General features: G+C 42.8%; 1 protein-coding gene across 1 annotated transcript; it reads left to right on the top strand.

The window, feature by feature from the left end:
- Positions 1-251: 251 nt before the first annotated feature.
- Positions 252-27,048, top strand: MFSD11 (major facilitator superfamily domain containing 11). Its single transcript, XM_025468110.3, has 13 exons — positions 252-751; positions 1,296-1,351; positions 2,440-2,547; positions 3,873-3,952; positions 4,071-4,167; positions 5,364-5,422; positions 6,150-6,294; positions 10,893-10,933; positions 18,025-18,090; positions 19,672-19,797; positions 22,725-22,899; positions 23,574-23,709; positions 24,338-27,048. The coding sequence occupies exons 1-13, from the start codon at positions 656-658 to the stop codon at positions 24,500-24,502; spliced, it is 1,350 nt and encodes a 449-aa protein (XP_025323895.1). The 5' UTR covers positions 252-655; the 3' UTR covers positions 24,503-27,048.
- The last annotated feature ends 605 nt before the right edge of the window (positions 27,049-27,653 follow it).

Raw genomic sequence — 27,653 nt, 5'->3', positions numbered from 1 at the left:
TCGGGCCTCCGCAGAAGGTTCCCGCCCCTGCCAGAGGGGCTACTTCTCCTCCCTCCCCGCCCCCCCGTTTGTCCCGCGGTCTCCAGCGTTCTCGGACCCCGCTACGACATCGCCGGGCTCCCTCCCCGCGCTTCCCCACTCCTCCGCCGGGTTCCGCTGAACAGCCCCTCCCTCGCTGGGGCGCGCGGGCTCGGCCCCGCTCCCCTCCTCACGGCGCGCCTGCGTGCCTCGGGCGGGCGGGACTACATTTCCCAGCGGGCCGAGCGGCGGGCGCGGAGGCTGCGGTCAGGTGACCGGGTCGCCTGACCCGTGGTGAGTCAGGGCCGGCCGGGCGGGCGGGGCCGCGCCGGCCGCTGCACCTCGTCTTTGGCCCCCTCCTCCGTCGGGCAGGCCCTTCCACCTGGAGCCGCGAAGTGGTTGGCGCCTCTCGGGGCGGCGGGCCTGCCCCTGCTCGGATCGGGTCCTGGGAATGTCCTAGCCGCCCGTGGCGAGGAGTCCACTCTCGGGCCGCGATTCTGATCCGGGAGCTGGACGCGCACCGCTGGCAGCCTGGCTCGTGCATCTGCCGCCTCTTGTCACCGCCTCGTCTCCTTCCCCAGGATCGTCAGCGGCTTCGCCCCGAGGAGCTGCTGACCTCCGGCCCAGCCGAGCCACAATGTCCCCGGAATCCAAAAAGCTTTTCAACATTATTATTTTAGGAGTTGCCTTTATGTTTATGTTCACCGCCTTTCAAACTTGTGGGAATGTGGCGGTGAGTTGGGATTTGTTCTCCGTCTTCCGAAGTGCCTCTCCTAACGCCCCCCCCCCCCAAAAAAAACCCCAATAATAAACAGTCATCGTACCTAGCAGCGCGCTGAAATTGCACCTCCTATCTTCCCACCTGCCTGTCCTGGCTTTCTGTGCTTCAGTTTGGTTTCACGTGTCAGATGGTTTGTAGTAAATATTGCATCGGGTCAGGGTGTCGAGCAGTTACCGCTTATTCCTCTGACCTGACTTGGGGTCTGCAGGTTGACCTGTCATTTCGTGCCTGCATTAAGGTCCACGTTAGTGCTGGGACAATTGAGGAGAAGGAAGCCTCAAGGCGTAGCTACGGCCCAGCTTTCCGCGCTCCCCGGGCCTCGGTTTGCCCCTTTCCTGTTCTTTCCGCTTGTCTCCTAGCCGACTTCCCAACGGGAAGCACGGAGTATCTTGATTTTCACTTTGCCAGGTGCTTCCTTCTCCATCCTCGGAGACAAACTTTGGTGGGGAGGGAGACTGCAGAATGTTTTCACTGATGAGCTCTGTCTTCCACGCAGCAAACCGTCATCAGGAGCTTAAATAGCACAGATTTTCACGGCAGTGGATATACCAGGTATTGTACTCTATGGTTGGTTTTACTTCATGTATGACAGTAGTCCCCCCAAATCTTCAGAATCTCCGGCCTTAATACTGTGGTTGAATTAGGAGTTGTCTTGTCTCCACATCTGGGCTGCTTGGGAGAACGCAATAACGGTGATGAGTTTAGATTTCATGAAGAATTAAACACCGGGTTTGGAATCCTGGTTTCGGGACATAAGACCGTGTTGCATTAGGCCAGTGGCTTCTCTGAGCCCCGTTTCCTTGCTCAGGTAATGCATATAAAGCTCTTGGCACAGTGCCTGGCATTTAACAAACACCCAAGTATTGTCATAATTACATCTTCTCAATCCTAAACAGCATGTTTTATAGGGTTCTTGAAACATTAGTCCTCCCGTCTTTGTAATTTCGTAACGATTAACATACTGTCACCGGGAGCTTTTAGATTTTTGTTGAGATGTTTTGTCCCAGTTTTAGACATAGAGAAAATGAAAAGTTAAAAGGCCTTCATGAGTCAGTACATATGATTGAAGCTGGGAATGTAATGCACACATGGCTATAAACACGGGTTTCTTAATTTCTCTGTCATTAACTATAAGATGCTGACCATTCCCCCTTTCCCCACAGCTCTTATTTGGTTCTTTGTTACGTATCCTAAACCTAATCTTGTATATGACATTTGAGAATAGAGGGATGCTAACCTCTGGGTTTTTTTTTTTTTTTTTTTAGATGATTGATAATAATACCACAGTTTTTTTTTTTTGTAGAGCTTTGTCTTCCAATTCCAAACATACATAAAACAGTTGGCTCTGTGTTTGTTATATGTTCTATGTTAGCTGTCATAATTTACTTGTTCACTAAAAGCGTATTGTCCAAGGCAAGCTGATTCAAAGGGAAATTTGATGAGACGTAAGGATTTTGTGTAAGTGAAAACTTCAGTGTAGGGTTCAGCTTACTGATAGCATTATTGTTAATTCTGGCTAAAGAAATCAATGCTTATGGTAAAGAAAAATCTATAGATGCTAAGTATATTTGAAAAAAATGCACTTTTGAGACCGTGATTCAAGAGTTTTGTTTTTTCCTTTTAATGTTTTATGTGTACAGCATGGCAATTATTTATGGAGTGTTCTCCGCTTCCAATTTGATTACACCATCAGTGGTGGCCATTGTAGGACCTCAGCTCTCTATGTTTGCAAGTGGTTTATTTTACAGGTGAGTAATGTGATTTTCTTTCATTTAATTCAAACACCCTCAGCGCCTTTCAAGCATATAGTAAACTTTTCATAAGAAATTGCTGACTTGGGGGTGTGTGGCTGGCTCAGTCAAAAAGGCACATAACTTTCAATCTCCAGGTTGTAGTTTCGAACCCCACATTGGGTGCAGAGGTCACTTAAAAGAAAAAAAAAATAGGGGATCCCTGGGTGGCTCAGCAGTTTAGCGCCTGCCTTCAGCCCAGGGCGTGATCCTGGAGTCCCGGGATCGAGTTCCACGTTGGGCTCCCAGCATGGAGCCTGCTTCTCCCTCCTCCTGTGTCTCTGCCTCTTTCTCTCTGTGTCTATCATAAATAAATAAATAAACCTTAAAAAAAAGATATATATATATATATATATATATATATATATATATATTTGCTGATTTGGATTGAATAGAATACAGGCAGTATTTTTTTTTAAAGATTTTATTTATTTTTTCATGAGAGATACACAGAGAGAGAGAGGCAGAGGCAGAGGCAGAGGGAGAAGCAGGCTCCATGCAGGGAGCCTGATGTGGGACTCCAGGATTATGCCCTGAGCCGAAGGCAGATGCTCAACTGCTGAGCCACCGAGGTGTCCCGAATGCAGGCAGTATTTTAGGGATTTGGTTCTCTCCTTGATGCCCAGGGATTACCATATTGTTTTAATGTGATGGCGTGTGTGCATACTTGCTGTGATTTTACTATTAATAGGAATAGCATCTCAAAATCTCTTTCTATGAGAGTTGAAAAAATTTGGATTTCCCATGGAATAATCTTATTTTATATCAAATTGATTAACAGGAATTCAACAGAGATAAACTTTTTAAAAATTTTATTTATTCACGAGAGAGAGAGAGAGAGAGAGAGAGAGAGGGGCAGAGACACAAGCAGAGGGAGAAACAGGCTCCATATAGGGAGCCTGACATGGGACTCGATCCCTGGTCTCCAGGATCACGCCCTGGGCTGAAGGTGGCGCTAAACCGCTGAGCCACCCGGGCCGCCCTCAACCGAGATAATTTAAGCTTTTTTTCTGGGTCATAGAACTACAGTCCCAGCACGTGCTGAACTATTGGCAAAGGCCCGTGGCAAACCCTTGTTCTATGTCCGATCTCACAAATTCAGAATAGTGAATTAAGAAATGAGTAGGTGAAATTTGTCCCCCCGTCCCCGCAACACTGGAGAAGTCATTTACAGGTTGACTTTTAAAAAAAAGAGAATCCTCAGAATCGATTCCTAGAAGGCATAATTGGCATTCTGTATGAGGTATTGTTTGACCGTAATGCGTTGACCTGTTACATTTTAGCATGTACATTGCCGTTTTTATCCAGCCTCTCCCATGGTCCTTCTACACAGCTTCTGTTTTCATTGGAATTGCAGCTGCCGGTAAGCATCTCGATGTTTATTTTCTTTGTGTTCTGGAATTTATTTAAGAATATCGTGTGTTTAGTGTGTGAAGCTAAGTGATTTCATTCCCTTGACAAACTTTTGGTTTGAATTTCAGTGCTTTGGACAGCACAAGGAAATTGCCTGACAATAAATTCAGATGAGCACACAATTGGGAGAAACAGTGGAATTTTCTGGGCACTCTTACAATCTAGGTAATAATCCTTCTGCAGCTCAGTCTTTTCTTTAATTCTTTTGTCTCAGCATTTTTTTTAGATCTTTGTTGTGTTGAAAATTCCTGTCTTCCGTGTTTGGTAACTTGAGTTCCTAGCTGCATATGATGCAGATTTAACGTTTTACAGAATTGCATGAAATGCATGGATCTGCCTCACTGGGATTCATGATTAGTACGGAGAAAAAAATGTTAACCATAACGTACTTAGCATCTGCTATGTTTCAGGCAGGGACTTTTGGCTTCATTACTAAATCTCAGTAATCCTCACTGCCTCATGAGACCAGTAGTAGTATTATCTGTGTTCTGCAGATGAGAAAACAGAGGCTTAAAAGTGAAGTAACTGATCTGATTTAAACCATCCTTATCTGGATTCCAAAGACCACATCCTTCCCACTGAGCTGCATCTGGTAGCTACTAACGAATATATTAAAATTTAAAAGTGAGGGGTGCCTGGCTGACTCAGTCAGGGCGGCATATGACTCTTGATCTCAGGGTCATGAGTTCGAGCCCCACATTGGGTGTAGAGACTACTTAAAAATAAATGAACTTAAAAAAAAAGTGAGATTAATTCTATCAATGCTGAATGATACAGCATATTATATATATCCTCAGTAAAAAACAAAAACTGTCATTCTGTCATTGTATCTGTCCTGAGGATTTATCCTTGTGGATATTGCCTAAAATTGTGGTATCAATATGTCTTTATAAACGCGGGTGTTTCATTTGTAAGGGGGTGTATATTAAGAAACCAGAGTGTAAGTGAATGATTCCTTCTCTGGGAAAGTATGCTAAAGTATCTAATTAGATGCAGGTAACTGAATCATGGATTCCCTCTCCCCATAGATTCTTTAAAATATAGCCTTTGAGAAGTAGCATAACCTTGTTTCCAAGTAGTCATTTCCAGGTCCCAATAAATCACATGTTTCAAAGCGAGTCAAGTCTTTGAAGGGTGGTTCTGAATCAGGTCACCATCACGTGGAAGGAAACAATTCCATCTGGGTCATTTTTTCAGAAAGAGGGTGGAGTCGATACTTTTAAATGATGTAAGACAGGTAGATACTTTTAAAGTCACATATGCTTTAAAAATTTCTTTAACAAATGATGGAAAAACTGCTGTAAAGACTATAAATATGGAAATAAACCCTCAGCGTTCTATTCTTCCTTTTCTTCCTCCAGCTTATTCTTTGGAAATCTCTACATATATTTTGCTTGGCAAGGAAAAACTCAAATATCAGGTTTGTGTTACTCGCTTCGCTTTATTCACACATGTCAAAGGATAATAATAGTTTCTCCAAAAATATCCATTATTGCTCTGTTCAGATGGTCCTAATGAACCTTGCTGCCTTAAGTCCTCTCAGATTTCAGTGTTTAGTAACTTTTTCTCTTATGTTATTAAGCTAGGGTTTTAGTTTACGACTACACTTCAGGCGGCATCTCAAGGTAGAAGAGAAGGTTATGCTATGTATGAGCAGTCACCTGTTAGACTTTTTTTTTTTTTTTAAGATTTTATTTATTTTTTCATGAGAGACACAGAGAGAGGCAGACAGAGACCCAGGTGGAGGGAGAAGCAGGCTCCATGCAGGGAGCCCGACATGGGACTTGATCCCGGGTCTCCAGGATCAGGCCCTGGGCTGAAGGCGGCACTAAACTGCTGAGCCACTCGGGCTGCCCACCTGTTAGACTTTTGAACCCTTGTTTTGTCTGTATGCTTCTTTGGTTAAAAGAATGATTACTTTATTGTGCTGTTTTTCTTTTGGCTTATTAGTATTTCTTTAACTGTAAGACAAAGGTGGAGGTATTCTGGGTGGTGGTGTTTCTTGTTTGAGATTTTCACTAATGCAATAAAGTAAACATTTAACAAGGAAATTCTAGGATGGTGTTAAACCACCTCTGAACATATGCTAAGTCTGGAATTGTTTGCGTGTCCAGTGCTATCTGCTTTTTTTTTTCTTCTTCCTCCAGAGAGTGATCGAAGAACAGTGTTTATTGCCCTGACAGTGATTAGCCTTGTGGGGACAGTTCTTTTCTTTCTCATTCGACAGCCAGATTCTGAAAATGTCTTGGGAGAAGATGAGTCTTCTGATGACCAGGACCTGGAAGTCAATGAGTAAGAAGTTGGCAACATTCCTTTTTATTTGAAAATATATTCTGAGTGGATGTAGTGTAGAGATTACTAACCATTTGTGGCCCTAACTCATCCAGGATTGGGCAGACATTAGATAAAAGCTTTGTTTATATTTATTTATTTTAAGTAGGTTCCACACCCATCGTGGGGCTCGAACTGACAACCCTGAGATCAAGAGTCGCAGGCTCAGGGCCACTGGGTGGCTCAGCCAGTTAAGGGGTTCAACATCTGACTCTTGATTTCAGCTCAGGTCATGATCTCAGGGTCATGGGATTGAGCCCCTCCTTGGGCTCCTTGCTCAGCGGGGAGGGGGGATCTGCTGAAGATTTTCTCTCTACCTGCCCCCTTCATGCACACACACGTGCATGGGTGCTCTCTCTTTCTATCTCTCAATAAATAAAATCTTAAAAAAAAAAAAAAAAAAGTTGCAGCCTCTACTGACTGAGCCAGGCAGGCGCCCTGAGGGAGAGGTTTTAAAGCCAGTCATATGAGAAAGAAGATGGGGAGCTGTGGGGCGGAAGAAGGGAAAAGAAGGGAGAGGCAGGGGAAAGCTTACAGGAGATCTGAGCCAGAACCCCAGGTTGTGGCTAACACGTTGTCAGACCCTGGACATTAGCCATAATCCCCTTATTTCTCTGGGCTTCAGTTTCTTCTTTCAATTCAGCTGGCCTCCTGTGTGCTTTAATATACAAAGATAAGGGCTTATAGAGTTAAATAGAAGACAGTCTTTGCCCTTAGTTATGGTTTCTCTGGTCCAGCCCTAAGATGTCCCCATGCATGTGGTATAGGTGAGTGACGGGGCTATCCACAGCTGTCACAGAAGATCCTCAGTCACACCCGTGCCCTTCTGTACTGTGATGGGTTTTTTCACTAACCTACATGGATGCTCTTCCAGAGTAGTCCAAATGGGGAAACAGGTATACAGTGCTCTATTCTTCAAAAACACTGTACATTACCTTGAGCCTGTTTTAATTATAAGTAAAACTAAAACATCACAGATGATATCTCTGCGGGTAGTATCGAGGTCTGAGGAACGGGGAATGAGAAATCTTTGCCAGTTTTGTTTTTGCTTTGTGAATCAGTAAATTGTGAAGATGATGTTATAGCTTTTTTTTTTTTTTTAAGATTTTATTTATTCATGAGAGACACAGAGAGAGAGGCAGACACAGGCAGAGGGAGAAGCAGGCTCCCCGCAAGGAGCCTGATGTGGGACTCATTCCCAGGACCCTGGGATCACAACCTGAGCTTGAAGGCAGATGCTCAACCACTGAGCCATCCAGGCACCCATTATAGCTTTTCATTTATTGTTAAAACAGCATTGAGCATTCTGTGTCACCTTGTCATTCTCAAAAAGGCCTAAAATTGTCCAGCTATGGGATCATTAAGCATTCAAAATTTCACTAAGTTTGTTTAAAGCAAAAGAGAGGTGTTAATCTTTGGTTAAATGTGTTTGTATTTATGTATATGTATTAAGATGATACGTATATATAATGTAAACCATGTGTATATGGTTTTTATCATAAACTAACAAATATTGGGAAAGGAATCTTTGAAGAGGAATATCACAGATTCAGCAAAAATTAAAACACCTGTTGGTTTAGTAAATGTCGGATGTTGGTACTGTGCAAAAACAGCCCATCCTTGTTTTCAAGGAACTTTGTGGATAGACAGTGGATCATATAACTGTAAGGTACAGTGCTGAGGAGTATTGCTCAGTCATTTTAGCATATTCTCTTCCTGAATTATTTCCCAGACTTGAAGCTTCCTTGTTTTTATTCTATAAATAGTGCAGACTCTGTGCCAGCCCCCTTCTAAACCTGAGGGTACAGCAGTGAACAAGACAGATAAGTCCCCGTTCTTGTGCCACTTAATTTTAGAGGGGGTATAGACAATACACATGTACAACTGCAAAGTAAGTGTTAAGGAGGAGTGGTGATGGAGGGCTAGGTGGCTCACTGAAGCCATTGCCAAGGCCAGGTGGTGGGAAGGAGTGTGGTGAGTGCCAGGGCTGCAGGGAGGCCGTGGGACTCAGCACAGGGAGGGAGTGGAAGTAGGATCATCTGCAGTAGACAGAGAGTTAGTTCTGGGAGCAGGACTATGGCAGGACAGCAGCTTCTTTTCTTTTTTAAAGATTTTATTCATTTATTCATGAGAGACACAGAGAGAGGCAGAAACACAGGCAAAGGAAGAAGCAGGCTCCCTGCGGGGGACCTGACGTGGGACTCAATTCCAGGACCCCGGGATCACGCCCTGAGCTGAAGGCAGCCGCTCAACCACTGAGCCACCTATGTGTCCCTGCAGCTTCTATTCTTAGTGTGATTAGAAGCCATCTAAGGGAGGCATCTGGGTGGCTTAGTTGAGCATTTGACTCTTGATTTCTGGCTCGGGTTACGATCTCAGGGTCTTGAGATGGAGGCAGAGGGAGAGAAAGAGAGGAGGTAATATTTAGGTTGTAGGGGATGAAAGATAATTTTCCCTTCACTCTCTTGGGCAGCCCGGATAGCTCAGCGGTTTAGCACAGCCTTTGGCCTGGGGTGTGATCCTGGAGACCCGGGATCGAGTCCCATGTTGGGTTCCCTGCATGGAGCCTGCTTCTCCCCCTGCCTGTGTCTCTGCTTCTTTCTCTCTGTGTGTCTCTCATGAATAAATAAATAAAATCTTTTAAAAAACACTTTTTTTCCCTTCACTCTCCTATGTTCTTAATTGAGACCCCTGTAATAAAGATTAAGGAGGGAAAAAGTACCCAGAGGTTTATTAGCACATATGCCTCGTGTATACATGAAGGAAACCCAGGGGAAAATGAGTAATTCTCCAGGATGGCTTAGAATTTAGATTTTATATGCCATCTAAATAGGGAAAGGGGAGGAGGGATGCAGGCCTCTTAAGGGAGAGTAGATGATTTGTTGGAAAGATGAATAGACCCTTAGGAGACTAGATGGGAAACGTGATAGTTTGTGACACACTGTTGATATCTGGTCTCCTCTCTTGTGACAAGAGTCAATCTTTCCTGTTTGATGAAACTCCCAGAGGTGATGTATAACAGTTGAGTTGCTTTTGGAGGATCTGTCTTGAGGCAGATGAGGGGATTTAGAGAAAGCCTGTCCCCACATTTGCTGTTTTTCGAGTGCCTGCAGCTTCACATAATCCATATACCAAAGTGGCGTGTTTGTGGTGGCACCTTCTGCTACCCTTCAAAGTTGAGACCTTAAAGAGGTAAGCTAGGAGTGAGATGGGAGGGTGTTAAGAGGGCTTGACAGTGATCTCACTCTGCCCCCTCCATCCTTGCAGGCCTCAGGGACCATCTAGTAGGATTCTAGAAATGGTTCCCTTTAATATCTCACTGAATTGAATTGGGAGTGATTTGCACCTGAGTTCTGGCTGGCTTGATTGTATTTTCATAGTCTATAGAGTATATAAAACAGTTCCTACTTATTTATCTGGGGTCCGAAACGTAAAATACGACAATCCTACACCTGATCCTACCCCAACTACAAGAGAACTGTCGGTTACTTGGGAGTCCAGAGTTTTTGCTTCCAGGGAAAACGTGAGTTTTTATGGTGAGGAAGAAAGGGTTTTCCTATTGGTTAAAACAGACTACCTTTTTGTGTCGCTAATTCATATATATAAGTCACCTATATCTCCATGAGGTTTCTTTTTTTTTCTTTTTTGTGAATAATAGTATGTAAAGATGGCAGAGGAATGAGTATTACCCTATTGGCTGTAATCTTTTAAAAAATGTCTTTACTGGGGCACCTGGATGGCTCAGTGGGTTGGGTGTCTGCCTTCGGCTCAGGTCATGACCCCAGGGTCCTGGATCGAGTCCCGCATTAGACTCCCTGCTCAGCAGAGAGTCTGCCTCTCCCTCTCCATCTGCTTCTCCTAGTGCTCATGCTCTCTCTCGTTCTATCAATAAATAAAATCTTTAAAAAAAATATCTTTACCGTAATCGTAGTTAACAACTATACTTAAACTACATGGCCGCTTTAAATTCTTCCAGTTACATGGTAGTGCCCCTATTTTATAAACGGGGAAGTGAAACTTAGAGGCATGAAGTAACTTGTCTAAAACCGTATGATTGGTAAGTGGCAAAGCACAGCGCAGACCCTGAAGCCCATGTTGTTGACCTGTAGCTTCTCTGGCACCCAGCTGTGGAGCACAGGTGCTGGTATTGCTTTTGAAGAGTTTTCACACTGCACAACTGAGTTTTGAAGGAGTCAGAATAGAGGGAAATGGAGTTCTTATAAACTGTTTTTACAGTATGAGAATAGCAGGGTGGAGGAGATTTCTGTTCCGCCAGAAGTATCCTTTCTGCAAAGGACAGGCATGCATCTGTGCTGTCAACTTAGTATGAGAGAATGGTGTTTGTTAATAAAGAGCCACACAGGTGGCACTTTCACCTCATTCTCTGAAGCCAGGACAGGGTCCCATCGGGACACCCTGGAGCGAGGAGCATTGCAGGCAGTGGAAATATTTGCCAGACTATGCAGGGAACAGAACTTTGATGAATGTCAATGAAAATATCGCATTTTTGTTCTCTTTTCAGTTTTCAGAAGAAAACACTTTTTGTTTTACTTTTTCAGGTCTGCCCAGAGCACTATGGGAAAAGCAGTAGATGCCTTTAGTAAGTATTTTCTGTGTCTGAAATGCGAGACCTGTTCAGGAACACCTGCAGCGTTTGCCTTTACCCCCTTCCCTGGTAACTCTGGATTGACGATCCCCCAGGGTTTTCGTGTTTTCAGGTATGCCCCACTGCAGGGCGGTAGTTTTCTCAGTCAGTGTCTCTGTAACTGGGGGCCGCACAGGACGGATGGTACACTGACTGCCTGGCCTAGGGCCCTGTGAGGGAGGTACAGGGAGGTGCGGAGAGCTTGGGGGCTGGAGCTAATTTACACCAGCCAGTGAGGACACACAAACCATCTCCTTAGAACTCACTGGGAAGAACAGCTAGGCTTGTCTGTGGAGGGTTCTTCCTCGCTAAACCTCCCTCTACGTTTCTTTTGTATTATTCTCAAAACCACTCTGTAAGTGTCCTAGAACACAGGCCTACCATTCTCTCCATTTTATAGAAGAGAAGTTTGAGGCTTAGAGAAATTATCTACCCAGGGTCAAATAGCTAGTACATGGCTAAGGTGGGACTTGAGCCCAAACTGTGACAGGCCAGGCCAGCGATTCCCATTATGGCCATCTTGTTCCTTCTGAAACCAGCAAGCATGGCTTCCAGTTCTCATAAGGCCTGATATGGGCCAGTTCTTTGCTTCTCTTAGTCTCTTTGTCTCCCAAAGAGAGAGAATCTGATGACTATCTAGTGGGATGCAGTTTTTTGGGGTCATGTTGTTTCAGTTAGGCTCCTGGGCCTTATACACTTCTGTGCTTGTGGCTAGACTATAGGTTGCCTTGGGCTAGAGTGCCAATTCTTGTTCTAAGCAGCCATGGCCTAAGTCAGATGACAAAAAGCACCCAACTTATAGTCAAGAATTCCTCATTTTCTAGAAAAGGCTTATGGGTGTGGTAGTCTTGAGTTCCCAATGTATAGTATATTATTGTTTGGGCTGTTTAATCAGACTTTTTTTTTTTTTTTAAGATTTTATTTATTCATGAGAGACACACAGAGAGAGGCAGAGACATAAGCAAAAGGAGAAGCAGGCTCCCTGCAGGGAGCCTGATGTGGAACTCGATCCCAGGACCTCGGGATCATGCCCCGAGCCAAAGGTAGATGTTCAACCACTGAGCCACTTAGCTGTCCCATAATCAGGCTTTTATTATATGTATTTCTTATGTTTCCAGAACACATTTGTAATGATACAGTATAATTAAAAGGATGTAGCCAGACTGTCTCCCAACAAGATGGGAGGTCACCACAGTCAAAGGTCCAGCTTTGAGCTTTGCAGGCCTAGAAACGCATTTGTCACAAGTCCCGTTATTGATCAGAGGGACCAAAGGGGAAAGGGCTCAAGCAAAACAAACCACAGAAATCTCAATTTAGCTATTTATGATGCTGTTTAATATTTTTTAGTGAGCCCTTTCATAGATTTTCCCTTGGTGTTCCCTTCTTGGCCTAGAAAGCCACGTTGGCTTACTTGGTGAGCCACGGAGTCAAGGAAAGGGAGATTGATGACCTCCAGTTTTATGAAATGATCCGTCCAGCCTTGGTAAGGCTTGATGCAGCCTCCGCCACACCACTACCAAACCCCCGATCTCCCTGGCTGCCTGTTCATACTAACCAGATTCAGGGTGTCTTTCCTGGATGTATGAACTTCGTCTCAACTTCTCTTTCTGTAAAATGAGGCACTAACACAGCAGAGGCCACATGGTTTCACCATAGAACTAGTTGGTTGCTCCACTGGGTGCTGGAGTGATAGGATGTTGAACCATCTAGTTTGAATGGGGAGAAAGAAGGAACAGCCAAAGAGGCAAGTTGCGTAAGGTGCTACAGGGCAGGAAAATTTAGGAGCTGGTTCCTGGGCCCTTGGGAGGAGTGTGAGGTAATGAGGTAACAAGCCAAAGAGAAGACAGGAAGCAGACTGTCCAAGCTTTAAATAATCTGTCTGTGGGGTGGGGAGCTGTGTTTCATTTTTTATTAATCATCACATTCCCTCTGTTGATGCTGTGGTGCATGTTGTACAGAAAAGGCTTCTGATTATCTGAAAAGCACGTCATTTCTTTTTCTTTTTCTTTTTTTTTTTAAGATTGTATTCATGAGAGAGACAGAAAGAGAGGCAGAGATGCAGGCAGAGGGAGAAGCAGGCTCCACGCAGGGAGCCCGATGTGGAGCTCCATCCCAGGACTCCAGAATCATGCCCTGAGCCAAAAGCAGATGCTCAACCACTGAGCTACCCAGGCGTCCCAAGAGCACTTCATTTTTTAACCAAATGCATATGTTTGATGGGATTCTAGAAAAAAAAAATTTAAGATTTTATTGTTTGGGAGAGGGAGAGAGAGAATGGGTGCACGTGGAAGCAGAGGGAAGTCCAGAGGGAGAAGGACAAGCAGACTCCTGCTGAGAAGGGAGCCCTCCTTGGGGCTTGATCCCAAGACCCCAAGATCATGACCTGAGCCAAAGGCAGATGCTTTACCCACTGAGCCACCCAGGTGCTCCAATTCTAGAAAATTTTTAAAAATTTATTTTTTGGTCTTGAGGAAACAATTCTGAAGTTCATCCGGAAGAATAACTGAGAATAGGGGCAGCCCACGTGGCTCAGCGGTTTAGCACCGCCTTCAGCCCAGGGTGTGATCCTGGAGTCCCGGGGTCAAGTCCCACGTCGGGCCCCCTGCATGGAGCCTGCTTCTCCCTCTGCCTGTGTCTCTGCCTCTCTCTCTCTCTCTCTGTCTTTCATGAATAAATAAATAGAAAAATATTTTTAGGGATCCCTGGGTGGTGCAGCGGTTTAGCGCCTGCCTTTGGCCCAGGGCACGATCCTGGAGACCTGGGATTGAATCCCACGTCAGGCTCCCGGTGCATGGAGCCTGCTTCTCCCTCTGCCTGTGTCTCTGCCTCTCTCTCTCTCTCTGTGTGACTATCATAAAAAAATATATATATATATTTAAAAAAAAAATAACTGAGAACAGCCAAGAGAGTTTTTGAAAAGGAGAACTTTCCTTTAATAAATATTAACATTTATCATGAATTCATTTGAACACTTTGGAATACAAAGAGCAGTGGGGTTTCTAGAATCAGTCCCATGTCCATAACACTACAAATACAATAAAAGAGATTCTTAAATAAAGTTAGAGAGTGGAGTGTATAGGAAAATAGACTCGAATGTTATATCTTCTTGCATTCCAATGCAATTGGATTCAATGTAAAAATGAAACTAGAAAAGTAATCCAAGAAACCGGTTAGAGAAAAGCCTTGTAAAAGCAACTTATGCAAACATTAAGAGAAAAGGTGCCCTTTGGTTGCTTAAAATATAAAACGTCTAACTGTCAACAACCTATGGGGGACAGCTGGATGGCTCAGCGGTTGAGCATCTTCAGCTCAGGATGTGATCCCAGGCTTCTGGGATCGAGTCCCACATAAGACCCCCTGTGGGGAGCCTGCTTCTCCCTCTGCCTGTGTCTCTGCCTCTGTCTCTCATGAATAAATAAATAAAATCTTAAAAAACAACAACCTAATAGACTTAAAATGATAGGGAAGACATTTGCTTAAGAATGAGAAATGGAAATTTGAAAGTTTTCCATCAAATTTTAAAAGATAAAAATATTTGTCCATGTTATCGGGAGTATGTACTTATAGGCATAAGACCACATTGCTGATAGGAAGATATATTATTTTCTGAAGAACAATCTGTCAGCAAATATCAGAAGCCTTAGAAATGTTTGTGTCTTTATCCTGACAATTCCACTAATAGGATTATCCTCAGGAAATAATTAAGAATTTTTGTCAAGATTTAATGGCTAAGATATCTGTATTAGTGAGAAACTGAAAGTAATTGAAATATTTCATAACAAGGCATCAGTGCGTCTATACAAGAGATTATTCTAGCCATTAAAATGATCTTGATGAATGTTAGAAAATATTTATTATGTGGAAACAAATTTTAAAATAGTATATATAATGAATTTTGTTTCTATTAAGTTTTTTTTTTAAAATCTGGAAGGAAATCCATTAAACTGTTAGATTATACTTTTTCTCTTAATAGAATAGGTTTATTGAATGTAATTCACAGACTGTACGATCTAAGTGTACAACTCGTTGGCATTTAGTATATTCACAGGGTTGGGCATTCATCACTACAGTCAATTATAGGACTTGTTCTTCACCCCAGAAGAGATTACTATACCCATTAACATTCACTTCCCATTTTCTCCACTACCCCGATCCCTCACCCTAGGCATCCATTAACCACCCTAGGCATCCATTAACCCTCTTTCTGTCTTTAGACTTGCCTCTCCTGACCTGGATATTATTTTATATACATGGAATTGTGCTATACGTGCTTTTTTGTGACATGTTCCTCTTACTTATGGTTTTGGTTTTATGGTCGTGGTTTTGAGGCTCATCCATGTTATGGCATGTTACAAAGAATGGAGTGTTTGTAGGCATCATGAATAATGCTGCTGTGAACATCCGTGTACAGGTTTTTGTGTGGATGTACATCTGCACATCTCTGTGTGTGTATCTAGGAGTCATGGGATTGCTCTGTCTGTGGTTGCTGTTTAAGCTTCTAAGGAACCAGCAAATGTTTTCCCGAGCGGCTGCACCATTTTACGCTCCCAGCAGCAGTGTCTGAAGGTTCCGGTTTCTCCACCTCCTTGAGTCCTTATCTGTCTTTCTGATTCTGGCTGTCCCAGTGGGTGTAAAGTGGTGTCTCATGGTGTTGATTGGCATTTTCCTGATGGCTAAGGGTGTGGAGATTTTCACGTGCTTGTGGTCATCTGCATCATGTCTCTAGAGAACTATCTACTCGAGTCCTTTGCCCATTTTTTATGGGTTGTCATTTTATTATGGAGTTGTAAACATTCTTTATGTATTCTAGATAAAAGTCTCATATAGGGTTTGCAAATATTTTCTCTCATTCCTTAGGTTGGCTTTTCATTTTCTGGATAGTATCTCCTAAAGCACAGAAGTTCTAAATTTTTGAAGAAGACTGATTTACCTTTTGATTTTTACCTTGTGCATGTGTTTTTGTTGTCCTGAGGTCCTGCTTGGCCCCAGGTCACAAAGATTTGCTCCTGTTTTCTTCTAAGAGTTTTAGTTTCCACTCTGACATTTAGGTCTGGGATCTATTCTGAGTTCATTGTTGTGTATGTTGTGAGGTAGGAGTCCAACTGCATTCCTCTGCCCGTGCCACCTGTTGTCCTGCTGAAAAGACTGATCTTCCCCATTGAATTGTGCTGATTCTCTTGTCTAAAATCAATTGACTGTAAATGTAAGAGTTTATTTCTAGATGCATGTGTCTGTCCTTATGCTGGTACCATGCTCCGCTGATGACTATCAAACTTTGGAGTTGGAAAGTGTGACCTTCCAACTTTGTTCTTTTTCAAGATCGTTTTGGCTATGATGGGCCCCTTGAATTTCTGTATGAATTTTAGGATCATTTTGTCTATTTCTGTACCTAGATGATGTTGTGTTGTTGTTTCTATCATCTTTTTAGAGCTGTTGTAGATTCACAACAAAATTGAGGAAGAGAGTTCTCCAATGCTCCCTTGCCCCTCACACATGCACAGCCTCCTCCACCAGAGTGGCGCATTTGTCACCGTTGATGCCCCTGCTACATTCACACATCGCATCACCACCCAGAGTCCACAGTTTAACATGAGGGTTCACTCTTGGTGTACATTTTATGGGTTTGGACGAATGTATGACAATAGGTAGTCACCATAATAGTATTATTCTAGGTTGTTTTAAAATTCCTTTTTGTAAATCTTCTGATTATTAGGCAGCCCAGGTGTCTCAGTGGTTTAGCACCGCCTTCAGCCCAGGGCCTGATCCTGGAGACCTGGGATCAAGTACCACGTCAGACTCCCGACATGGAGCCTGCTTCTCCCTCTGCCTGTGTCTCTGCCTCTCTCTCTCTCTCTCTGTGTCTCTCATGAATAAATAAATAAAATCTATAAAACAAAATCTTCTGATTATCCAAAAACAAACATGGTTTGCTAATGTCATTTTTTAAAATTAAAAATATTGTTTTAAACTTTGTATTGACCAGGGGTGCCTGGGTGGCTCAGTCAGGTGCCTTTGGCTCAGATCATGATCCCAGGGTCCTGGGATTGAGCCCCACATCAGGGTCCCTGCTCAGTGGGGAGCCTGCTTCTCCCTCCCCTGCTTGTGCTCTCTCTTACTCTCTTTCTCTCAAATAAATAAATAGAATCTTTAAAAAAATAAAAATAAACTTCATATTGGTCATATATTTTTTCGTGAAAATGGTGAAAATGTCATACTGCATTTAGTCTTACTACATTTCAGTGAGGTTAGATAAAAAAAATACCCTCTTCTGCATGTGGCGAAATTCAGGACAGAGCATTTGTGTCTTGTGTAACTTCTGTAGTCAGCAATTGAGCAAGAACTAAAAAACCTGGATCCGCTATTCACTTAGGAGTAGTTTAAATCTGTGGCCTTAAATTATGAAATGTAAGCAGGTTCAAAGAGATAGTTAAAATGTGCAGTTTTTAGACATGCATTTTCCTTTGCTGATTTCCACCATATCAAACAGCATAAAAATAGATGTTAAAGTAGTCATAAGCAAATATGCAGAACTGAAGTTTCGGTCCTCAGATCCAGAGAACTGAGAATCACAGGAAATGGTGTGGCAGCCTCTGTGCGGTCAGCAAGCTCCCTCGGTGACGATCTGGAGTCCAGTCTTCAAGTCGCTCTGTGCCCTCTCGTTCCTCTGAGATGTTATTGCTTTGCCAGCCATGGACTCCCTTAGGCTAACCCTTGGTCAAGTCTGTTGAAAGAGTCATGTTTTATTTGATTCTATTTCTTTTCTCTATTCCATGGTTTTTAGTTTTTGTTTTTCTTTTAATTCAAGCTGGAGAATATGGTGGGGGAAAGGCCACTCTAGAATGTATTGAAGCCGTTGAAATAAACACATTATTTACAGGGCAGATTTTGTTCATCTCTTCAGCATCTGAATCCTTAACCTCAGTGCCACTGTATTTGTCTACTGGCGTTACTGACAAGGGGTGTCCGGGTTAAGTAAATGTTTTAGGATTTTTGTTTGAGTAAGTACGATCTAATTAAGCACTCCTGAATTGTTTTCTTTATTACAGGAAAATCTCTTAAGCTGTGTGTCACCAAGGAGATGCTCCTCCTTAGCATTACAACTGCTTATACAGGTAATGGGATTAATGATGGGGTTTTCTGTGGCTACTTTATGACAAAGGGTGGAAAACAACCACTGCGTGATTCTTTCCCATAGTTCTGTGTACTGACAGGGCTCAGCTGAGTGGTTCTGATGGTCTTAATCGAGGTTTCTTATGGGTCCTATTAGAGGCAGCTGGGGCCACAATGTCCCAATAGTTCCCTTTGCATGTCTGAAGGGGTCAAGTGCAAGGCTGGGGGTCTCTCCGTCTCTGTGTCTACGTTGTCTCCGTGGCTGCATGACCCCCTCCCACATGATCCCTTCCTTCCAACCTGGCAGGAAGGCCAGATGGCTTAGAGGCCAAGTGCACCAAAAAGGGCAAAAGGAGAAGCTACCAGATTTTCTTCAGGCTTAGCCCTGGCAAGAGCCTTATTCCTCTGCATTTCATTGGTTAAAACACATCACAGGGCCAGCCCAAGTTCAGTGTAGGAGGATTCTGCACAAGGGTTGAACCCTGGGAGGCACAACTGATGACTTTAGGGCAAAATGGAACACTACAAAAAATAATCCTGAGTAACCTTGTGAGTTTTTATAGATTCATATACTTCCTAATGAAGTGGAATGAGCTCTGTGGTTTACCCTGGGTCGTTGGAGCACTCTCAGATCTTCAGAATGATGAGATTGGTTTCTTTTTAAAAAGTTAAGAAAAAAAAGTAAATTAAAAAATAAGTGTTAAGGGAAAAAAGTGCTATAATGTGCCAGCGATTACTTTTGCCTTTATTTGCCTTATAGGTATGAGCATCTTTTTTTGAGAAATAGAAAAAATGGTAAACATCTTTAAAATTCAGAAAGTTTTTGTAGCATTGAGGAATGTAGAAGACCTTCTACTGATTAGTCTTAATTTTTTAACCCTAATTATTAAAACTTATTTTTCTGGGAAAAAGAGTTTAATGAAAACATTGTGCCTTTAAGCAAGGTGGATGGTATGCATTGGTTTGCCAAACCTACATTCCTATTAACCTTGGAGAGCTGTTAATAAGGGTAACAAACACTTTAGAAATCACTAGTACAGACTTTACATATGTGCCGCCCTCTGTCCATCCATCTCCACACAGAGAATCGTTTTTGTTTTTTAAGATTAATTTATGTATTTGAGAGAGACAGCATGTGTGTGTGTCTCTGGGGGAGGGACGGGGGCGGGGCAGGGAGAGAGAATATCTCAAGCAGACTCCACAGTAAGCTTGGAGCTCCATGTGGGGCTGGATCCCAGGACCCTGAGATCATGACCTGAGCTGAAATCAAGAGTTGGGTGCTTAACCTACTGAAGACACCCAGGTGCCCAAAGGACTTAACAGAAGAGTTAAGACAGAGAGCAAAGACACTCTTCTGTCTTTGCTTATTTGAGTTGTGTATTTTTATCTGAAATACATGGCAACTGCCATTTTGAGGTTAATTCCATTTCATCAGCTAGATAGCATAAAACTGATTTGCTTGGGGGGAGTAACATGTCAGGCTGAATGAATTTTATTGTGTACGTATATAATTCTGCCAGCCATGAGGAAAAACCAGGAATGGAGATTGTGAATATATAATTAAATCTGATTTTTTTCCTTAGGTCTGGAATTGACTTTCTTTTCTGGTGTCTACGGAACGTGTATTGGTGCTGTAAATAAATTTGGAACAGAAGAGAAGAGCCTCATTGGACTTTCTGGCATTTTCATTGGCATTGGAGAAATCTTAGGTTTGTTAAAAAAGCGTTTTTGCATGAAATCACTTTGTTGTAGTTATAGATATTGTAAGTGTACTTCACCTCTTTACCCTTGAATTTTAATTACCTTGCTTATTTTCACCCAGACAGGTATGTCTTTTTTTATGATCATCGTTCTAAGAAAACTATGTTTGCCATATAATTCACAGACAAAACCATACATAGGAAAACATACAGTCTCTTCCAGCTTTTTTTCTTAAAATACTTAGGGAAAGTATCTTCTGAATCTCTGACACAAACTGGAGATCCAGTGAGACAAGTCACTTCGAACTTCTAAGTATTGAGTTTCTGTCAGACTTCATAGGCCCAAGGTCTCAGTCCCATAAAGATGCCCTCACTTCAGATGCCACTTGCCAAGAATCCCAGGTTCCCAGGCTACCTACATTTCTGTCTGACTTGGCTACGAATTTGGAGGTTCCCATAAACCTCTAGGAAAATGCTATATTTACTGTTAAAGCTTATTATAAAGAATACAAGTGAATAGCCGGATGGAGGCACATACGGCAGAGTCCAGAAGGGTCCCGAGTACAGGAACCTGTGTCCCCGTGGAGTCAGGATATATTACCCTCCCAGTATGTGGATATGTTCAACCAACCAATCAGGGTAGCTCTTCCAAACCCATCATTTAGGGGTGGTTATGGACATTTCATTACAGAGGCAAAGGTGATGAGATCATTGGCCAATGGCAATTGAACTCAATCTCCAACGCTCTCCCCTGCCCTGAGCTTAGGGGCTGGGACTGAGGGTTCCAACCCTCTAAGTAAATCTTGGTCCTTCTGGCAACCAGCAGCCATCCTGAAGCTAGCAAGTCCACCCCTAAACCCCCCTCAGCAATCATCTCATTTGCATAAGCTCTGGTATGGTCGGGAAAGAGTAATAGAGAACAAACAGAAGACACGCCTGTCACTGAGGACATTCCCAGGGTCCTAGGAGCTCTGTGCCAGGGAGGAGGAGGGACAAGGCAAAGACCAACATGGATTTTTACTGTACCACATTAGGTATTCCTTTTTTTTTTTTTAATGTTTTTTTATTCAAATTCCAGTTAGTTAACATGCAGCATGATATTAGTTTCGGGTATACAATGTAGTAATTGAACATTTCGTCCCACTCATGGTGCTCAGCACCATGCGTGCAGGTATTCGTCCGTCAGCCACACTGGCTCGATCCCTGGAACAGTGTGTTGGATACCATCCTGTAGGAGGAACTTACCAATTCATCACATACTTATGCCTCCATTGTATGACTGAGACTCCCTGCCCACATGGAGCTTCTGGCCTTAGGGGAGAACATAGACAATAAACCCTCCTAGGACCCTTGGAGTGGCCCGCGGTGATCAGCATGTTGACAAGAGCAGACAGCCTTTTCTTTCCCTGCTTTATTGCCCACACCTGGAGCCGTACCAGGTGTTTATGTAGAATATGGTTATAGTAATTATTGTGATGTTTTTGCCCATTCTAGTATCTGTAATCGTTCTGGGTTGTTTTTAAAATTTTTTACAACTTTATTGAAATGTATCTCACATGCCATATACATCACCCCCTTAAAGTGTATGTGTGGGTCAGTGTTTTTTAGTATAGTCACAGGTTGTGAGTCATCCCTACAATCTAATTTTAGTACATTTTTCTTACCCTTCTGCAGGCAACTGCTAATGTGCTTTCTTTAAAAAAAGAAATGTTCATTTCTTTAAAACATACTTTAAAAAATACATTTTTTATCAGTGGACAATATTTAATTGTACAGATATATCACATTTTATTTATCCGTCCATCATTTGATGAACATTTGGGTTGTTTCCACTTTTTGGCCATTATAAATAATGCTGCTGTGGACACATGTATATATATTTTTTATGTGAAGGTACGTGTTCACTTCCTTTGGATATATAACTAGCACTGGAATTGCTGGGTCATATGATAACTCCACGTTTGCCTGCTTTTTCTCCTCAATGGGGCCTGCTTTCCTGCTTCTTTGCCTGAGGTACTAGGCAAAGAAGGTACTTTGAGATACCAGACTTTGTGAACTTCACCTTGTGGGGTGCTGGACATTTTTATATTCTTATAAATATTCGTGAGCTTTATTCTTGGCTACAGTTCATTTACTTGGAAACAGTATGACTCTTTCAGGGCTTGCTTTTAAGGTTTGTTGGACAGGACCAGAGAAGTGCTCAGACGAGGGCTAAATCTTCCTCGCTGTTGAGGGAAGACCGTTCTGTGCACAGTGCCTGTGAGTCATAAGATATCCTGTCTGGCCAGGGGGATGAGGCACTTTTCCCAGCCCAGAGTGTGGCACTAATACATCTAATCCTGCTGGACTGTTCTTTCTCGGGCCTCTGTTAATTTACTCACAGTATGTGCCAGTCAGCACTTAGGGAAGCCTCAGAGCTGTAGATTTCTAGAATTGTCTCTGTGCAGCTTTCCTTTCTGATAGCCCATTCTGGAACTCTGTAGCCACCTAGGTATCCTTGGACTCTCAGCCCCATGTCCTCCACTCAGGGGCTATGGGTCCACCTGCCCACACTCTCCCTCCCTGCAGCCCAGCTAAGCTTCTCTCTAGACCTGCAGCTGGGCTCACCTCCTTCACTTCCTCTTTGAGAAATTATTGCCCTTTGTCGTCTGGTATCTCGTATCTTCAAAATTATTGCTTCAGATTTTTGGTACTACTTTTTTTGGCAGGTGGTAAATCCATTCCTCGTTACCCCTCTGACCCAGAAGTCTGTTCTGATTTTTTAAATTTCTTCTGTTTCAGTGGTTATTTTTTATTTTTAATATTTGTGCTTTTCCCTTGATTAAATTAATTGTTGGCTTATCTGTTTTAATTATTTTTTTTTTTCAGAGAACCAAAATTTTGATTTATTAATCTGGCCTTGGGTTTTTCTCTTCTCTACTTCGTTGGTTCTGTAGGTGGAAGCCTCTTTGGCCTGCTGAGCAAGAATAATCGTTTTGGTAGAAATCCAGTTGTGTTGTTGGGCATCCTGGTGCATTTTGTAGCTTTTTATTTGATATTTCTCAATATGCCTGGGGATGCCCCTATTGCTCCTGTTGAAGGAACCGATAGCAGTGCTTACATCAAATCCAGGTATAGTGACTGTCATTTTTCTAGTAATTTAAAGAAGGGTGGGAGGTAATGGGTGGCTAGATATTCAGAATGGAGCAGTTAATCATTTTCTGAAAGTCTGTTCTCTCTATAAGGTCATCTGTCAAATGTTAAATGAATAAGCCAGAATTAGTTTAAGCAGGAGCTCATAGAGAATCCCAAGTTATTTTTGTAATTGTCGATTTTAACCTTTCAGCCCACTCAGTGTTTTTTCTTGATCTATGACAGAGCATATAAGTATCTGATGTGATTTTATAGGTCTGCATTCTGAGCAGTGAAGAACAGTGAGGAGAGGGTAGGCCGTCCCGTCCATTCACAGTTGGTTATGTCCGTTTTGAGGATCTTACTTTCTTCCACTCCACTCCAGTTCATTATAGATGTAGAATTTATGTCCAGATCCACCATGCAAGGGCGTCCCTGCCCGAACCCTTTGTCTGCTCCCAGATAGTTCATAGACCAGAGTTTGCTCAGACTGTCACGGTGAGTGCATTTGAGCATAAATTGTTACTCCATGGAGTCTGGTATTTCTTCTTGTTTCTTAGTGTTTATAATGTGTGAGTGAAATGCTCTAATGGGGGAGTTGCTTTTACATTTGAGACGGCTCTAACAAATATTGTTAAGAGTGCTCCTCCTAAGTTCATTTTCCTCTTCTGCAGCAAAGAAGTTGCCATCTTCTGCAGCTTCTTGTTGGGCCTTGGGGACAGCTGCTTCAATACCCAGCTGCTTAGTATCTTAGGGTTTCTCTACTCTGAAGACAGTGCGCCAGCCTTTGCAGTCTTCAAATTTGTGCAGGTACGCCAACACTGTGTTCTTGATCGTTCCCAAATGAGAGTCGGGGCATCCTTTAAAGCGTTTCTGATTGGACTTCAGAAGCAGCAAGGGGTGTGATTTTCTTTCCCCTGCTGTGTAAGATATTTTTCATTCTGGTCTCAGTGCTCAGATTAGAGCCTTTCTGTCTAAGTACCAGAGTCCCTTTGTCCTGTAGATAAACAGGTTTCTGGCCGGGTGATGTTATTTCATTACCGAGTTTCTCACAAAATCCTATTTGATCTATTTATTTTTAAAGATTTTATTTATTTGAGACAGAGAGCAAGTGGGCATGCATGACCTGGGGGAGGGGCAGAGGGAGAAGCAGACTCCCCCTGCTGAGCAGGGAGCCTGATGTGGGGCTCGATCCCAAGACCCTGAGATCAGGACCTGAGCCAAAGTCAGATGCTTAACTGACTGAGCCCCCCAGGCGCCCCACAAAATACTGTTTTCAATACCAGATTGCCGCTTACTTGATTGTTGCTGGCCTTTGCACATTTGTGAGCTGGTGACTGACAGAGTTCCCTCTGGGCGGTGCCGAGGGTGGCAGGGCTCGCTGGGGCACGGTGGGGTCCTCTGTGCACATCTTCTGACCTGTTTTGTTTCTTCTCAGTCCATCTGTGCGGCCGTGGCATTCTTCTACAGTAACTACCTTCTCCTTCACTGGCAACTCCTGGTCATGGTGATATTTGGGTTCTTTGGGACCATTTCGTTTTTCTCCGTGGAGTGGGCCGCCGCTGCCATCGTAGCCCGGGGCTCTGACTACCGAAGCATTTGACCCTGGGGCGCCCAAGAGGTGGGGCGCAGCTTCTGGTGGCGTGGCGGAGCGAAAACTCGGCTGAAGAAGCCACCTTTCCTTTCCGCGGAGTGCTGGATGTTGTTCAGGAAGGAAGATCAGAGAATTAAGACTGCTCAATCTGCCAGGGTTGGTGTTCAAGTTTACAGATATTATCTATTTAAAACAAGCAGAATAAGGGAAACTTGTTCTGTCAGTTATAATCGTTCAGAGATAATGTTTTTCAATTCCTATGTGTCGAGTTCCTTATAATCATGTTCTAGAGTGTAAATGTTTTCTTCGCCCTCCTGTTCTCATTGAAAGATCCTGCCCTGATTCAGAACACTAGGCCGTATGGCAGATGAAGATTCTTGCTGGGCATGGGTGTGTGCTACCATGTAGTAATAGGGAGCATATGCCCACCCCACGTATGTGTCTGTGAACGACATTTCAATAAATTGTGAGATGCCTTAGTGGAATATTTGAAAAGGTTTGCACTTTCTTCCTTCTTTAACATTTTGGTTTGATGAGTTTTCCTACCTTGTCATTTGTAGCAAGGAGTAGCTAATTATAAAATGAGGTAAAAATTGTCTAAAGTTTTAAAAATGAATCTAACATGTAAACGAACAAAAACTCTTTTAAAACAACAACAACACATATTTACCAGAGAGGATTTTTGCTAGTATTTTCCTAGAAGATGCAATGCAAAAAAAGGGGAAAGGAGGTACATGTAAGCTGTTGCATGGTTGCAGGTTGCTCTCTGTCACAGAGCAGACACCATTCCTCATGTGTGTCTGGGGATGCAGCATAACTGTCTGGAGGGATGTTTAAATGGACATGTTCACTTTCCTCTGTAGGAGCTTGCTTTACAAATTCTTTCTAATCGACATATAATTCAGAAACCATGAAATTCACCATTTTGAAGTGTACAATTTAATGTTTCTTCTTAAGTATATTCACAGGGTTGTACTGCCATCACCATGATCTAATTCTAGAACATTTTCATCACCCCAGAAAGAAACCCCTGCCTTTTAGCAGTCATCCCCCATTGTCTGGCCTGGCACTAGCAAACACTACCCTGCTGTCTCTGGATTTGCCTATTTGGACATTTCTTATGAATGGGAGAGCTCACTTTTACCTAAGATATTTACCTGTACAAATGATGAGTTTTAGAGCAAGGTAAATTCAGCCAGGAGGACAGCTAATACCTTGTTTTCTATTTTTTTTTTTAAACCTAATAGAAATTTGGAGATTTTTATAGTTGGCCTACAAATCTGAAGAAATTCAGTAGCATGTGATTTTCAGACTTGATGGCATGTATACTGCAGGGAGTCAGGAAACTGTAGTTACCTAGACTCCTTAGAGAAATTTAGTTTGTGTGGAGCACCAAACTCTTGTTCCAGGTTGTATAAAGTTTTGGTTTTCTTTTTCAAAGTTGAGATAGATAAACTCAGTTGTTTGTTGATCCTGTATAAATAATTTGTAAATGCTATTGCAGAATTAATACAAATGGTTTTATTGTCTCTGTAAGCACGTGACTGCTTACCCAGGTGTATTTTCTATCATGGTATAACAGATGACCCCAAAACTTAGCTACTTAAAATGACAAACACTCACAGTTCCATGAGTCAGGAATCAGTGTCACTAGGCTAGATCCTCGGGTCAGGATCTCTCCCAAAGCTGGGCTGGGCTCAACTGGGAAAGGACCCACTTCTCAGCTCACTCTTGCAGTTGTTGGCAGGAGTCAGCTCCTTGCAGGCTGCTGGTTAAGGATCTCTGTTTCTCGTGGCTGTTGGCCAAAGGCCACCCTCTGTTCCTTGTTACAGGGCAGCTTACAACATAGAAGCTGTCTTCATCAAAGAAAGCAAGCAAGAAAAGCCAGAGAATGCTAGCAAGACAGAAGTCACAGTCTTTTGTAACTTAATCTCAAAAGTGACATCCCATCACTTTTGCTATATTCTCTTTGTTAGATGCAAGTCACTAGTTCTGGATGGGATTACACAAGGGGTTAGCACCAGGAGTCAAGGATTCTCTCTGGACCATCTTACGAGGCTGCTTATCATACCAGGCTTAAACTCTCTTATATTTAAGCTCACAGTGGGCCCCGCATTCCCACATCACTCCTCCTCCTGGGCTCTTGCTCCATTTGCTCATAATGGATCTGCAAAACGAGGCTGGCAAGAGGTTAAGTAGCTTCTGTTAATGACACAGCATACTTTCCTCCAAGAAAGCTGTAGCATATTGTCTCCACTAGGAGGATTCCTGGTAACTCTGTCAAGAAGGAAATGAAATAGGATGAGATTCATAGTCAAAAACATGACTGCATCCCACAGATACGTACAATCATACTCAAAGTTCTGTACTCACATTGTGTTTCCTGGAATTTTGGTTTTACTCAGTTTTTTTTTTTTATTTTTAATGTCTATAAATAGTGTCGATCTTGGCGGGATCTTTAGATGATGGGTAACAATAAGCTCATCTTTTAAGTTTTTTTCATATTTGAGTTAAAATGTGACAATGAAATAAAGAGTTTAATTTTTATACTTGTACACTCTGTCAAATAATTTTATCTTCATATCTGTGCAAAGTAAAAGTATTAGCTTGCTTTCACATGGGGGTGTGTGTGCATAAATATGGGTGCACTGCTCTTTAATCGAAAATTTAATAAGGGGATCCCTGGGTGGCTCAGTGGTTTGGCGCCTGCCTTTGGCCCAGGGCGCTATCCTGGGGTCCCAGGATCGAGTTCCACGTCGGGCTCCCGGCATGGACATGGAGCCTGCTTCTCACTCCTCCTGTGTCTCTGCCTCTCTCTCTCTCTCTCTTTCTGTCTATCATAAATAAATAAATAAATCTTTAAAAAACTTTAAAAAGAAGAAAATTTAATAAGGTATATATTGAAATTTGGTGGGACCTTGAACGACCTTGACTGAATCACAAATGTCTTCTCCACTAGCATGAAGAATTCTCCACACCCCAGAGTCTTCCCAACAATAAATAGCTCAGCCTCTATGGAAAACAGGGTGGTTACAGAAAAAACTAAAACTGGAATTTACTGTATGATCCAGCAGTTCCATTTTGGGGTATGTACCCAAAACTATTGGAAGCAGGAACTTAAAGGGATACTTGTACTATCACGTTAATAGCAGTATTATTT

The sequence above is a fragment of the Canis lupus genome, chromosome 9, assembly GCF_003254725.2.
Source record: "Canis lupus dingo isolate Sandy chromosome 9, ASM325472v2, whole genome shotgun sequence".
Taxonomy (NCBI): Eukaryota; Metazoa; Chordata; class Mammalia; order Carnivora; family Canidae; genus Canis; species Canis lupus.
The sequence above is the reverse complement of the archived record's forward strand: the minus strand, read 5'-3'. Positions and strand labels throughout refer to the sequence as shown.